This window comes from Lepidochelys kempii, chromosome 7 (assembly GCF_965140285.1).
Source record: "Lepidochelys kempii isolate rLepKem1 chromosome 7, rLepKem1.hap1, whole genome shotgun sequence".
Taxonomy (NCBI): Eukaryota; Metazoa; Chordata; order Testudines; family Cheloniidae; genus Lepidochelys; species Lepidochelys kempii.
The window spans coordinates 125,700,593-125,715,023 of NC_136386.1; the positions used below are offsets into that span (position 1 = coordinate 125,700,593).

The window sequence follows — 14,431 nt, forward strand, 5'->3', positions numbered from 1 at the left end:
CTCCCTTCTGTCCTCTTTCAGAATCAGCATTTCCTGCCTGTGCCCAGCATCATGGCATTTCACTGTGCCCCTGGTGAGCCTGTGTCCCCGTCAGCGACTGGCCCTGCTGGGACTCTTTCTTGGAGTCTGTCTCCTGCTACTCATGGCAGCCACAGATCTGCGCAATTGGGGCTCCTCTCCCCCCCCAGACAAGCAGTTTGAGAGGTGAGCGAGCCCTGGGTTTGAGTCTTTTCTCTGTACCTGGCAAAGGAAGAGGAGCTTGGCATCGTGGGCATTTCAGAAATGTGGTGAAATGACAAATTGGTGGGACGCTGTATGACTTAGAATTAGATTATACAGGCAGGACAGATTATGCCATGAAGGCAGGGCAGCAGACCAGGACACAGAGAAGATTCTGCAGAATCTAGCAAGAGAGAATTTTTGAGGGGAGAGGGCCACACAGCAGGATCTGTACAGCTACAAATCCTAACCCATAAGAATGTGATTATACATGTCGGGTTAGCAGCCTCCTGCCCGGGGACTGGAGACTGAATGCACGAAGTGGAGAGGGATCAAAGTCTAATGAAACCAGTAATAATGTGTGACTTGGTATAAGCTAGTGAAATGTCTCAGCAGGACAAGGTTTAGAGAAGCCATTTGTTGAAACCTTAAACAACTGCTTCTTGAAACCACTAGTTCCAGAGCACACAAGGAGAGAGGTTATTCTCACCTTAGTCCCGAGGAACATGCAACAGCTGATTTAAGGAGGCACAGTTGATCTACTAAGCGGTCTTGACAACAATATAATCAAGTTCAGCATCCTCAGGAGACAGAGGGTTGGGACAATAAACTTCAGAAAGGGGGATTTACAATAAAATAAAATACTCAACAATAAAAAAATAAGGAAATGAAATTCCTTAGACTGCCCAGAAGCTGCTTACACACGTCCCCCTCTGTGTATAGACAACAGCTCATAGTAAATTGTTCAGAGAAACAGAAACATTGTACTAGTGTAGGGAGCTCTGTGTCTTGCTTTCACTCTTTGCTCAGAGCTGTTGCCTTCGTCCTCACTAGCAGTACCTCCTCTGGGGTTTATCAGGCAGATGATCCTGCCAGGTGCATGTGTTTGACTTCGTCGCCACTTAGCCCTTTCCTGTTAGACTTCTGAAGAACGGCACAGATGACAGAAATGTTATGCAGTTTACTTCTCATTGGGTGACCCCTGGTCTTGAGTCCCGTATCTTCCCCATAGATGGGTAGCATCTAGCAAGGGAAGTGTGGTGCTTTGCATTCATCCACAGTTCCTCTCCAAGATGACATTGGAATTTAAAGTTAAAAGACCCTTGGTGTTCTGCTTGGAGTGGACTAAATCCCTCAGCAAGTCTACCCAGCTTCTTCTTTCTCCAGACACCAATTCAGTGGACAGCGCTGTTCCCAAGAGTACTATGGATGTCCAACTGCATGTCACATTGTATCTGTCACCTGGCTGGCCTGACACTAGAAGGCAACACTAGGCTGTCGCATCAGCCTGTCTCAGGAGTGTCTCCACAGCTATGTGCAAAGCTGCTCTGTGGTCCTCTTCCCCCAACGTCCCCAAGCATCAGTGCTTGCACTGGCTACCAAGGAGGAGTCCTGTTTCAGCCCCTCCACCCTACAGAACTCGTTTCCACAATAGAAAGGCCAAACTCTCCGGCCCCCAAGAAAAGCTTTGTTCTCTCTTGGGGAGTCCTGTATTAGCAGTTGGCCAACCATGGGCACAGGGCTGTGTCCCTAATTGCTGCTCCTGCACGTTGAATGTTGTCTGAAGTTGCCCTTGAAAGAAGGGATTTGCTCCTTTCTGGGTCTGTGTTTCTACGTATGGATTAAAGAAAGCCCTGTGTGGAAAGTTCAGGAGGGGGTGGCATGTGACTGATATGAAACTGCCGTGCTATTGTTGCTCTGGGGGAGCTCCAGGGGTCTCACGTGGCGGGGCTGAGAGGCCAGAGTGAGTCCTACTGGAGCAGCATCTCCAGAGACACAGGCTCACAAGGTCAGTAATTTTCCCCTCCCTTGTCAGAGTGCCGAGGGCTCTGGCTGTAACACAATTACCCCAGAAGGGCCAGTGAGGCGCCAGCTCTGTGCTGGGCAGTTCCACTTTCAGCACCAGCTTTGGGGCTCAGGGAAGGGCAGGCGTGTCCCACAGTGCCGCTGTAATTGAGTTGAGGTTGTTTATTGTCCATATTATAGCCCCGGGGTCATCGGAGCCTCATGGAAGCGGATGCTCTGGATTGGATAATGGTGCTGAGCTAGGGCATCCTAATTCTGTTATTCCTTTTACTAATGGAAAGTGAAGCTGCAGCCCCCTGGTTCTGCCCTGACTGCGCACATGTGGGCAGCTAGCATTGCGCTGACTCAGCCAACGGGCACAGCTGCATGTGCAGCCGGAGGGGGGGCTTGCGAGGGAAAGGATCAATCAGCCATATTGATCTCCTGCCCTGAGGATCCAGAAGAGCTCGTCAGTGCCCTGAGGGAGTCTGGAGCTTTCTTGCCACTTTGGAAGCAGAGCTCTGAGGGCAAGTTCTTTGTGCAGCATCAGCAGAGCCTACAGCATAGGCTAATGAGGAGAGAAGGCCCCGTCAGTCTGTGGGTGGTTACACCTGTCCTATGGCCTCTGGAAGGACAGACCAGACATTGTGTGGGGGCAAAGCCCTCCTAAGGTTCGCTGTTAAGTTCATGTCCCCGGACTCTGCCATCAGCCACGGCCAAGCCCCTACAGTGCCCTTGTCTGATGGGTGTATGTGTGTAGGGGGGTGACTCCTCCCTGACTCCTACAATGACTGGTTGATGTTCTGACCCCTGATATTCAGTCCCCCCCTCGTAGCCTCCAGCCCCCATGTGGCTGATGCCTAACGGTTGGTGCAAACACTCGGTCCAGTAGACACCTCTCCTGGCTGCTGGGCTGATGGGGGCTGGTGTCCGAGGAACCTGCCCGGCTACAGATGCTGTGAGTGGAATTTCCCCAGCACCACAACTGCCCTGACTGCATGGGATCCCTCCCAGTGCCCCCTGGGTGGAACTGAGTCCTTGCTGGCTTGTCCCATCTGCTCTCCATTCTCCTCCCCTGTGCAAGGCCTACCCAGGTCTCACCCTTAGGGAGGCAGAGAGCTACACGTTATCGCAAGGCAGTGTTGTGTGGAACAGGCTGGCTCCCAGCGCTCATGCTAGCCTGATCCTGGTCATGCTCATGTTGCTATGGGGCTGTGCCTTGGGTGGCCCTCTGCTCCTCCTGCCTATTGGGCTGATCCTCCCTCTTCCCCTCTCCCAGGTACCTGGCAAGGGTGGGAGACCTGGAAGCTACAGACACAGAGGACTCAACGCTGAACTACGGGATTGTTGTTGATTGTGGGAGCAGTGGCTCCCGGGTCTTTGTGTATTTCTGGCCACCGCACAATGGGAACCCTCATGACCTGTTGGATGTCAAGCAGATGAGAGACCGGAACAGCCAGCCCGTTGTCAAGAAAATCAAGCCAGGTCTGTGCCCCCTTCTTCCCTACGCGAACCCAAGCAAGGGTTGGGGATGGATCACTTGCTTTTCCCTTCATGCAGGTGGGGACAGGGCTGGTGAAGGCCATGCAAGTGAAGGAGCTTGTCCACCCTGCAGTCTGGGGCAGTGATCTTGTCCCTTCGCCTCCCTCAGACTGGGGGGGCAGTCCCTGCGCTGTGTCTAAGTGACAGAGCTTTGCTGCCTTTCTATGTGTGTATGTGACACTGATTTCTTACTTGTTTTCCCCTTTCCCCATGCAGGGATCTCCGTGCTGGCAACAACTCCTGACCAAGCCAGTCACTACATGCGCCCGCTGCTTAGCTTCGCTGCAGCTCATGTGCCGGTAACGAAGCACAAGGAGACTCCGCTCTACATCCTGTGCACGGCGGGCATGAGGCTGCTGTCTGAGAGGTGAGTGCCCCCCAGTGCACCTTGCTTATGTCACTGGGTTCCACCAGCATTAGGGGCACCCAGTCACTCGGCGAGCCAAGGAGGGCAGGGAGTTCGTGAGAGAACCCTGGTGCCACGAGCAAGGGAGAAAGGCGCATGCTGCTCCTGAGACCACCCAGTAGGTGTGCTGGGGGAGAGAGGATGGCTTGGGGAGCCCAGGTGTGGAGACAGAGGGGAGGCTTCAATCCTGGGAGGGTGTGGATGGGGGTGTTGGAGTCACTGCAGCCTTTGTGATGAGGGGCAACATTTCAGTCTCAAATGAAGTAGCTAAAATCCCAATCCCCTGGCTCCAAACCAGAATGGGCATGTTGAGGGGGATTCATTGTGCCTTAACCCAAAGGGAAGGAGAGTCAGCCATTGGGCAGGATACTCACTGCCTGTCTCCTGTACCCTCCGTAGACAGCAGGCTGCGATCCTGGAGGACTTGGTGAGGAATGTGCCCCTGGAGTTTGATTTCCTTTTCTCCGAGTCGCAAGCTGAAGTGATCTCAGGGAAGCAGGAAGGTGGTAACAATATCTAGCTCCTTTAATACCTAAACATGTGTTATGAGTAGGGAGCCTGGGGGAGATAAGACTTCACCAGGTGCCTGTAGGAAGAGGCTTGGCTGCTCCCTCCTGGGGAGTGTGGTTCTGGGGGCAGGTGGTGCTAATTATTATTTTCAGGAGGAGGGGCCGGATGCTGGAGTGGGGACAGTGCTGTACAAGCATTGTGGGAGCCCTGGTGCATGCTCTGAGATGGTCTCACTCTGAAGCCAGACAGCATAGGCAGGGTGAAGACGATGGGTCTTTGTACACTTTATTCCCTGCCACTGAGCTGATGGTGCAGACTCACCAATCTGCTGGGCTCTGCGCTCCCTTAGGCCTGATGAAACTATCCTGTCAGATGCTGAAAGAACCCCCCGAGTGCTGGTCCTTCTCCAGTCTAGGGACTGCAGATTCCAAGAGCTAACTCTGGCTCCAGCGTCCCGGCTGCTGCGGGCGCTTTGCCTAACCAACTGGTTTGTGTCCCCCCACCTAGGGGTCTATGCCTGGATTGGGATCAACTTTGTCCTGGGGAGATTCGATCACGAGGAGGGTGAGTCCAGCCAGTACCTGCGTCTCTCTCTAGCCTGTGGGGCTGGGGTAGGTGGAGCTCTGCTGGAGTGAACCCAGCACCCAGAGCAAACCAGGGCCTGGCATGTTGACAGTCCAAGGCAGCAGACCCGCCACAGGGGAGGGAGAGTCCCTGAGCCTCAGTGAGGTGGGGAGAAGGAGGTAGTAGAGAGCTGGGGGGTCAGTAGGGATGGTGGAGCAGGGATGGGAGGGGGCGGGGCAGGGCAGGGCAGTAGAGATGGGATGAGGTGGTGTGTTTGGAGTTGGTGTCTCAGGATGTTGTAGGAGCAGAGGCTTGCAGAAGTGGTGGAATCTCTTTAGTTGCTGTCAGCCATTTATGCCACTTTGTGGAGCTCCCTGCATTAGGCAACAACCAGATGGGATCCTGGCCCCGTCCCTGTCCCCAACACAGTTCAGTTCCCAAGGCCCTGACCTGGTGGGGAGGGAGGCTGCCATGTGAGATTGGTTCCTGGGACCCTGTCGGTAGCGTGCAGAGCAGGAGGCTGCCCTGTGCACTTTGGTCCCAGGGTCCTGCTAACATACTTCTGTGGGCTGCAGAGGAGGATGCGATGATCACTGTGGCCCTGGGGGGTCAGGCAGAGTCCCTGGTGCGGAAGCGGACGGTGGGGATCCTGGACATGGGTGGTGCCTCTCTGCAAATTGCCTATGAGGTGCCCAGCATAGAGACCTTCTCCTCCCCACAGCAGGTGCGTATCTTGCTGGCAGGGCAGGAAAGCAGCCCTTACGGTCCCCAGGGTTGGCCCTGCTGCTCACCCCTCTCTGCCCTAGGAGGAGGCTGCCAAGAGCCTGCTGGCGGAGTTCAACCTGGGCTGTGATGTGCAGCACACAGAGCATGTGTACCGTGTCTATGTCAGCACCTTCCTGGGCTTTGGGGGCAACTTCGCACGGCAGCGCTACGAGGAGCTTATGCTGAACCAGACTCGTGCCCACAACAGGTAATGCTGCCCCAGGATCAGCAGACCCCCACTGGTACCTGCCTGCAGCGGGGAGTTCCTCAGAGGTCCCAGCCCCTGGAGATGTAGGGCCTGTAACTGGAGGGTGACCTCTGTGAGGTCTAATCTCAGCACTCTCTGCAGAAGCCTAAAGGGTGATGGTGTAAGATGACTGCTTTAAAATGGCCCCTCTTAGTCTGCAGGGCTACTCCTCATGGGTATGCATCGGAGCTGGAGGTCCTGCTATCTCTGAGTATGTGGAGGCCAGCACGTGGGCAGTCAGGGTTCTATGGGCTCTGCTAACAACCACTGGCCCTGCAGGGCCAGCCCAGCCTGTGCGGGGCTGGGTTCTACGTGCTCCCATGGAGATCAGCCAGGGCTTGTGGGAAAGAATCTCAGCTCCAGCTGGAGGAGCATGTCCAGGGCTCACTGCCCTTGTTTTTATCTGTTTGGGGGACTCCCCAGTGCTCACCCAGGGTACCTACCTGTTCTCATGGGATGCTCTCCTGTTGCATGGGATCTTCCTGAGGGTGATTAGCTGTGGTGTTACCCTCCCTCCAGCCTCCTCTTCTCCAGGCAGCCGACGCCTTGCCTCTCCAGCCCATCCTCTCCTGGGATTGATGCCGGGTGCCTCCCTGCAGCCCATGCCACCTATTTCTGGACCCCACCATGGGCTGGGACGGCACCAGGGCCCTCTGCAGAAGTTGTGGACTGGAGTGGGTATTTGCTCGTTTCAGTCAGGGTGGGATTCTCCAGCAGGTTTAGGCAGATGGGCGATGAGGCAGCAGCTAGTGCAGCTGTATGAACGCATGTGGTCCTAGCACCCAGAGCACAGCGCTGCCCCTCCCAGCTTCCCAGTACCCACCGCCCCCTGGAGGCGGCTGTGCCTCAGTTCCCTCCCCTCCCTCAACCTGGCCTCTCCCACGTCCCCTAGTGGGATGACCCAGCTGCAGGAGCCCACGTCAGCAACTCTTCTCCTGCTCCTTGCTGACCCAGTCTCTCTCTCTGATGTTTCTCTCCTGCTCTCCATTTCTCTAGTGCCTGTCTTGGAATGCCATGTGGAGTTGTAGCCAGGGCCAGACACACTCAGTGCCCAGAGCAAACCTCCCTGCCAGAGCTTCAGGGATAGTCTAGTGCCGGTAACCCTGTTTCTGCCGCCGAGGCCTGGGGCTGTGTTCCTCCCATTGGGTGGGCAGGGTGTCCCTTTGCACAGCTGTGTGCTCTTTGCTGTGTGTGTGTGCGTGCCCAAAGGCAATGTGTGCTTGTCAGGTTGGGAGGATCAGCCCAATAGGCAGGAAGAACAGAGGGCCACCCAAGGCACAGCCCCATAGCAACATGGGCATGGCCAGGATCAGGCTAGCATGAGTGCTGGGAGCCAGCCTGATCCACACAACACTGCCTTGCGATAACGTGTAGCGCTCTACCTCCCTAAGGGTGAGACCAGGGTGGGCCTTGCAGGTGTGTCCAGCAGCTTGGGGTGTGTAGCAGTGGGCTGCGCTTGTTGGGGTGTGCCCAGCTGGGCTGGGGGAGGGGGAATGTGGCTCTTAGCAGGGGGTGACTCTGCACTCGGGGTTATTCCCAGTGGCCGGGGCAGTGAGCACATGTGCGCCTAGCAGGGGGCACAGCTCTGTCAGTGCAGAGCCCCGTTAATCAGTCTCTTCCCTGGCTCTCGTTCCAGGCTGCAGGGCCAGCAGATGGGGACAAGTGCCGAGACACCCTTTCTGGATCCCTGCCTGCCTGTGGGGCTCGAGGACACAGTAGAAGAGGGTGGCCAGACCCTGCATGTCCGAGGGCGAGGAGACTGGCAGGCCTGTGCACAGCTGCTACACCCTCTGCTGGCAGGGGTCAACGGCAGCCAGGCCTCCCTGACCCACACTTACCAGGCGCCCATTGACTTCAACAACAGTGAGTTCTACGGCTTCTCTGAGTTCTTCTACTGTACTGAGGACGTGCTGCGTCTTGGGGGCCGCTACCGTGCACCCAGCTTCACCCGCGCTGCCCAGGTGAGAACTGCCCTGACCTAATGCCCGGGGGGTGGGGACCGGGCTGCACCTGGATGGTCACTCTGCCCAGGTGAGCACCACCCTGATCCAGGGGATTAGCTGGGGGATGAGCATGTTACTTTGTGCCCAGATTCACTTGTTCCACCCTGACCCTTCTCTAGCTCCTGTGGGGATCCTTCCCTGACAGGGTTACTGGCCTGGTGGATGGGGGTAGCAATAGATAGGATTTCTTGATTTTTAGTGAGCCTTCTGGTGCATTCTCATAAACAAACTAGGGAAATGTGGTCTAGATAACGTTACTATAAAGTGGCGCACAACTGGTTGAAAGATTGTTTGCTGTCGAACTGGGAGGGCATAGGTATCTATTGGGGTCTGCCCTTTGTCTGGTGCTATTTACAATGTTCATTAATGACTTGGAGCAGAGAGTGTGCTTATAAAATGTGCAGATGATACCAAACTGCGAGGAGGTTGCTGGCACTTTGGAGGACAGGATTAGAATTCAAAATGACTTTGACTAAGTGGAGAATTGGTTTGAATTCAACAAGATGAAATTCAATAAACAAGTGCAAAGTGCTTCATTTAGGAAGGAAAAATGAAATGCACAACCAGGAAATGGGGACTAACTGGCTAGACAGCAATACTGCTGACAAGGATTTGGGGGTTAGAGTGGATCACAGATTGAGAATCTATAATATGCAGTTGCAAAAAAGGCTAATCTCATTCTGGGGTGCATTAACATGGGTGTTGTAAGACGCAGGAGATAATTGTCCTACTTTACCTGGCACTGGTGAAGTCTCAGCTGGAGCACTGTGTCCAATCCTGGGCACTATGGTTGAGGAAAGATGTGGATGAAGTGGAGAGAGTCCAGAGAGGAGCAACAAAAATGACAGGTTTAGAAAGCCTGACCTATGAGGAAAGGGTAAAATAACAATTGTTCTCCATGTCCACTGAAGGGAGGGCAAGAAGTAACGGGCTTAATGTGCAGCAAGGGGGATTTAGGTCAGATATTAGGAAAAACTTTCTAACTATCAGGGTAGTTAAGCTCTGGCCTAGGCTTCCAAGGATGGTTGTGGAATCCCCATCACTGGAGGTTTCTAAGAACAGGTTTGACGAATACCTGTCAGGGATGGTCTAGGTCAGTGATCCCCTGTGCGGTGCCTGTGGGTGCCGCAGTGCCCGCTGGGGCATTTACATGTGCCCGCCTAGTGAGAAGGGAGCGCTTCCGCCAGACAACCCGCCTCCGAGGAGCGCGGCCGCTGGACAGCCAGCCACCGAAATGACGCCGCTTCTCGGTGGCATTTCAGCAGTGACGCTGCTTGATGACGCCGCTTCTCGGCGGCATTTCAGCAGCTGGTTGTCCGGCGCCCAACACACCCTTCTGGGAACATGAATATGCTATAGCACCCGAAAGGTTGGGGACCACTGGTCTAGGTTTCCTTGGTCCTGCTTCAGTGCAGGGGGCTGGACTTGAGGTCCCTTCCAGCCATACCTTTCTGTGATTCTATCTGCTGTGCCGGTGTTACCTTGTGCCCAGTGTCACTGGTGCTGCCCTGTGCCCCGAGGGAGGGGGCACCAGTCTCTCCACTGACAGTGCACTCTCTCCCTTGCTGCCCCAGGATTACTGCAGCCTGAGCTGGTCAGTGCTGACTCAGCGGTTCCAAGAGGGCCTGTACTCACCACACGCAGACCAGCATCGGGTCAAGTAAGGAGCTTCCCCTCACCACAAGCACAGTTGGGGCTCCTGTCAGTGTGTCTAGCACCAGGGGCTCTCAGAAGCAGGAGGCCTGGTATCTGGTTGACTGTCCCATGTGCTCTGTCTGTAGGTATCAGTGCTTTAAATCTGCCTGGATGTACCAAGTCCTTCATGAGGGTTTCCACTTTCCCCTGGATTACTCCAGCCTGCACACAGCCCAGCTGGTGTACGACCGCGAGGTGCAGTGGACCCTGGGAGCCATTCTCTATAAAACACGGTTTCTGCCACTCAGGTAAAGCAAATTTGAGGTGGGAGCCCAGGGGCTGCCCCGCAGTGCTTGGCCTGCAGAGGGGGATTCATAGATTCCAAGGACCGAAGAGACCATGGTGATCATCTCATCTGAGCTCCTGTATAGCACAGGCCAGATAACGTCCCTACAGTAACTCCTAGAGCAGAGCTTTGAGAAACATCCCATCTTGATTTAAAACTTGTTCCAGCTCGCAGTCACACACCAGCGCGAGCTCCTGGCTACTCCAGTCCCAGCAACGGCATTGTAGGGAGCAGGGCAAAGGCACTGGCCCTAAGGGGAGAGCCTGACCTCTCCCAGCAGGGGGCACTAAGTGCTGGGAGTAAGACAAGGTGCATGTGCTGCATTGCCACCTTTCTTGGTAATTCTTCAGTGGCGGGTGCTGACCTCTCTTCCTTTCTCCCCGCCTAGGGATCTCCGGCAGGAGAGCAGCCGGCAGGCCCACAGCCCCTGGCTCCGCCTCTCCTTCGTTTACAATCACTATCTCTTCTTCGTCTGCATCCTGGTGGTGCTGCTGGCCATCATTCTCTACCTACTGCGGCTGCGCCGCATTCACAGACGCCAGCTGCGCTCAGCTCCGCTCAACCTGCTGTGGCTGGAAGAGGTGGTGCTGTTGCCAGGCCAGGAACTGGGGCCCTAATGCTGCCACAGCCCAGGAATCCGTCTGAGCCACAATTCAGCCTGCTTCTAGCTCCCAGTTCCAGCATCCGAACTGGAACCTAGGCTGGATGACAAGTGCCCAAAGTCTCCTGTCAGGAGGTCCATCATCTCCCCCTCCTAGAGCCAGAACCAGTGTCCGACAGGTCCCGAGCAGCACAGGACGTGGCTCTGGTGCTTGTATTTCTGACCAACACAAAGGCCTGGAGGGGCTTCCTGCTGAGGCAGGAGAGGTGATACCCACTAAGAGGTGGCATCAGCAAGGCAGAGCTAGCACTTCCTACGCATGGAAGTGTAAAGGCAGCACAGTTGTAGCATTTCCTCTGATCTGCTATCTTGCAAACCTGTGGAACTCACTGCAATAAGATATCAGTGAGGCCCACAGTTGGTAGAATTCAGAGGATGACTAGACACTTGAAGGACCAACAAGCACAACTGTGGTTCCCTCTGAAAAGTCAATCCTAAAGGACTTACAGGTGCCTAAGCCAGCTTCTGCCTGCGAAGGAGCAGGGAGCCCTAGCCCCTAAGTCTCTGTCCTTCTGCCCTGTTGGGGACACAGAGGAGCCCCTGCCCCTCCTGTCTTCACAGACAGGCTGCACCCTTTGCTCAGTTTTTCTCTCCAAGGGGACGAGACTGGGACCTGGAACCTTGGCCCTGGCTTTATGTTCAGGCTGTGCCTGCAGCAGTCGGAGAATTGGCTGGAGCTGGCCAGCCAGCATGATGGGCTTCCTTGGGCACTACCGGCCAAGCTGTCACATCAACTCCCTGGAGCCAAAGGGCCAGAGTCCCTCACCTTATCTTATCATAGAATATCAGGGTTGGAAGGGACCTCAGGAGGTCGTCTAGTCCAACCCCCTGCTCAAAGCAGGACCAATCCCCAACTAAATTATCCCAGTCAGGGCTTTAAGCCTGACCTTAAAAATATATAAGGAAGGAGATTCCACCACCTCCCTAGGTAACGCATTCCAGTGTTTCACCACCCTCCTAGTGAAAAAGTTTTTCCTAATATCCAACCTAAACCTCCCCCACTGCAACTTGAGACCATTACTCCTTGTTCTGTCATCTGCTACCACTGAAAACAGTCTAGAGCCATCCTCTTTGGAACCCCCTTTCAGGTAGTTGAAAGCAGCTATTAAATCCCCCCTCATTCTTCTCTTCTGCAGACTAAACAATCCCAGTTCCCTCAGCCTCTCCTCATAAGTCATGTGTTCCAGTCTTCACAGAAGGTGAGGAGTTTGACCCAGCACAAAGGGCTGAGCAGCAGAGAGTCTGTTTCCATTGATGTGTCCTGTTCCCAAGCACCCAATGGGGTGCCTCATGGTCCATAGGGCATAATGCCCCAGTCTGAGCCATGGGGTCTCTCAATTTCAGACAGGGGTCAGTACTTGGAAACTGCACAATTCTGTGCTGAAGTGGGTTTCTTCTCCCTATGCCCCTATCCCAGTTTTGGGGCTTTAAGCCTCTCTCCAGCCCATCTCTGTTTGGTAAAGAGGTGCACAGACCCAATACTGCATCCCTGCAGCTCTCACCCTAAGGAGGGGTGCTGTTATCTCAGATTACATTTGATATCTTGTAAGGGCTGATAAGACACTGGCCGCAGCAACAGGACTGGAAGGGCCAATAGCTTGTTCTCTGGAAGGGGAGGCAGTACTTGTCCGTGGGTGGGCAGGGGCCTTCCTCATTCCAACCCTATCCCATGCTCATTTGCTGCCAAATCACTTTCCCTACCAAGGGCAGCAATCCCTCCCCCAGCCAGTGCTGGCTCAACTTGGCCATGGAACCCCTGCTGTAACCTGGCTCCGGAGGTTAGCTCTGGAATTCTTCTGGCTGGGACTGCACTGGGTCTCTGCAGGGGTTCTGAGTCTTCCGCGACAGCCAAGTCCATGTCTTCAGCCTCCAGGCCCTGCAGAGACTCCTTTATGGTGCAGGTGGTCAGGCAAAGAGCATGTTGGTGCTCGCCTTCCTCTGCCATGACTAGCAGCTTTTTCCTCTAGCCTAGGGGGTCTTCCCCCCCCAGCCTCTCAGAGCGGCCAGTTTTCTGTCAGAGCTGCCTCCAGACCTGAAAGCTGCTACCAGTGAGAATGGAGCCTCTGCTACACAACCCCATCTGTGTGTACAGGTGGTAGAGTTCCCATGGGTGAGCTGGAGGCTGGTCCTGGCAGAAACCACCAGAATCTGAGACATCCTGGACTACAACTGGGTGGATCCCCAAGCGCTTGGTCAGTGCATGGGGCTTTCCACCCTGTGCATACTGCAGGGGGTGGGGGAGGCCTTGTTGCCCACCTCTTGAGTTTTCTTGAGTGGATCCTGTGAGAGGGTGCTCCCTATCCATCCCAGGCCCTCCAGATCTTTTCCGTGGGCCCCCCCCCTCGATGATCTGAGCCAGCTGCATATTATGCAGCCAGTTCAATTTCAAACCATGCCAAGGGAACAAGCATACATGCTTGTGCTCCACATTTCACTTCCACACCCTCGTGTCCTGCCCTGATATCAAGTGGTGTGACTTGGGAACCTCCCCCAGTGGGCCAGCCTCTATTCCACACTGGTCTCACAGTCCCCCAGGGATATTGAGACCTCCTGGCCCTGGACAAAGTGGCCATGTACACCACCAGGAGGATGCTGGATGAGGGGATGCTCTGTGACTGGGACCTATTTCTGGTCCTCCCTAGTCTCATGCATCCAGGCAGAATTCCTCTGGGCAGCACCCACTGGCTCCCTAGACAGGTTTGAGGGTTCTCTGCTCAGTGTCCCCATCTAGAACTCCTCTCCCATCCCTGTTATTCCTTAGTTATCCCCTATATTCCTTTGGATCCTTGGTCCAGTGGTCCCTCTCAAAAGGCTGAGGGAGGGGCCTTTAGACACAAGTGGTCTTGCACCCACCTGCCTCCTGGAAATTCCAATAAGGCCTCCTCTCCTTGAGCTGGGCTGTACATCCACTGTTTGAACCCACTTGGATTACTTGAACCCCCCCACTCCAGTTACTAGAGCAATAAACAATCTATTGACCACCCACAACAGCCTCTTTGTCCATATATGTGCTGATCATGTCCATGCTCACTATGGTCTTTGCTGCAGGACCTCTTCCCCTCCATGCTCTGTGGGAAGAGACCCCAGGTGGAAGCTCCACCCAGTCACAGATGCTGTGTCTCACATCAGCTGTTTGCAGCTATCAGCACATGCTGTTGTCCCAGGTGCTCAGCACAACATGGGTAGCTCTGATCCAGGCTGCACCTGCTGACATGATCACTGCAGAGGGCACAGGCATGAACGGCTGACACCCAGGGACAGGAACTGCAGTGTTCCACCAATCCCCTTAGAACAGCTAGGAGGGGGAGTAAGAAATCAGAGCAGCATAATGCCTTGCCACCAGGTGTCCTTCAGCTAGGAGGGATAGCTGCCTTCCCCAACCCAGCAGGGCACGGGCAGGGGCCTGCACCCGAAAGGGGTTACTGAAATCACATAGCCATTGTTATTACGAGATCAAAGTAGACCTGAGACACAACTGTGCTCCCACAGCTGTTACGGGAAGGCAGCTGCACTCAGCTGACACCGCCTCCACCACACACAGTGTTGTGAAGACCCAGGCTCCACACAGAAACAGCACCATGGTACTCAGAAGTAGCAAGAAGGGTAGATTTCAGAGTGGCAGCCGTGTTAGTCTGTATTCGCAAAAAGAAAAGGAGGACTTGTGGCATGCATCCGATGAAGTGAGCTGTAGCTCACGAAAGCTTATGCTCAAATAAATTGGTTAGTCTCTAAGGTGCCACTAGTCCTT

The 14,431-nt window shown here is 54.7% G+C and overlaps 1 protein-coding gene across 3 annotated transcripts in view; it reads left to right on the forward strand.

Moving 5' to 3' along the window:
* ENTPD7 (ectonucleoside triphosphate diphosphohydrolase 7) overlaps nucleotides 1-14,315 on the forward strand; it is a 17,326-nt gene extending 3,011 nt beyond the window's left edge. For all 3 annotated transcript variants that reach the window (XM_073354670.1, XM_073354672.1, XM_078853908.1), the window contains exons 2-12: nucleotides 22-204; nucleotides 3,284-3,489; nucleotides 3,763-3,913; nucleotides 4,352-4,455; nucleotides 4,970-5,026; nucleotides 5,602-5,750; nucleotides 5,833-5,999; nucleotides 7,675-7,999; nucleotides 9,616-9,701; nucleotides 9,823-9,984; nucleotides 10,411-14,315. In XM_073354670.1, coding sequence (XP_073210771.1) covers nucleotides 22-204; nucleotides 3,284-3,489; nucleotides 3,763-3,913; nucleotides 4,352-4,455; nucleotides 4,970-5,026; nucleotides 5,602-5,750; nucleotides 5,833-5,999; nucleotides 7,675-7,999; nucleotides 9,616-9,701; nucleotides 9,823-9,984; nucleotides 10,411-10,639 — 1,819 coding nt within the window. In that variant the 3' untranslated portion in view covers nucleotides 10,640-14,315. The remainder of the gene's footprint in view (nucleotides 1-21; nucleotides 205-3,283; nucleotides 3,490-3,762; nucleotides 3,914-4,351; nucleotides 4,456-4,969; nucleotides 5,027-5,601; nucleotides 5,751-5,832; nucleotides 6,000-7,674; nucleotides 8,000-9,615; nucleotides 9,702-9,822; nucleotides 9,985-10,410) is intronic.
* The last annotated feature ends 116 nt before the right edge of the window (nucleotides 14,316-14,431 follow it).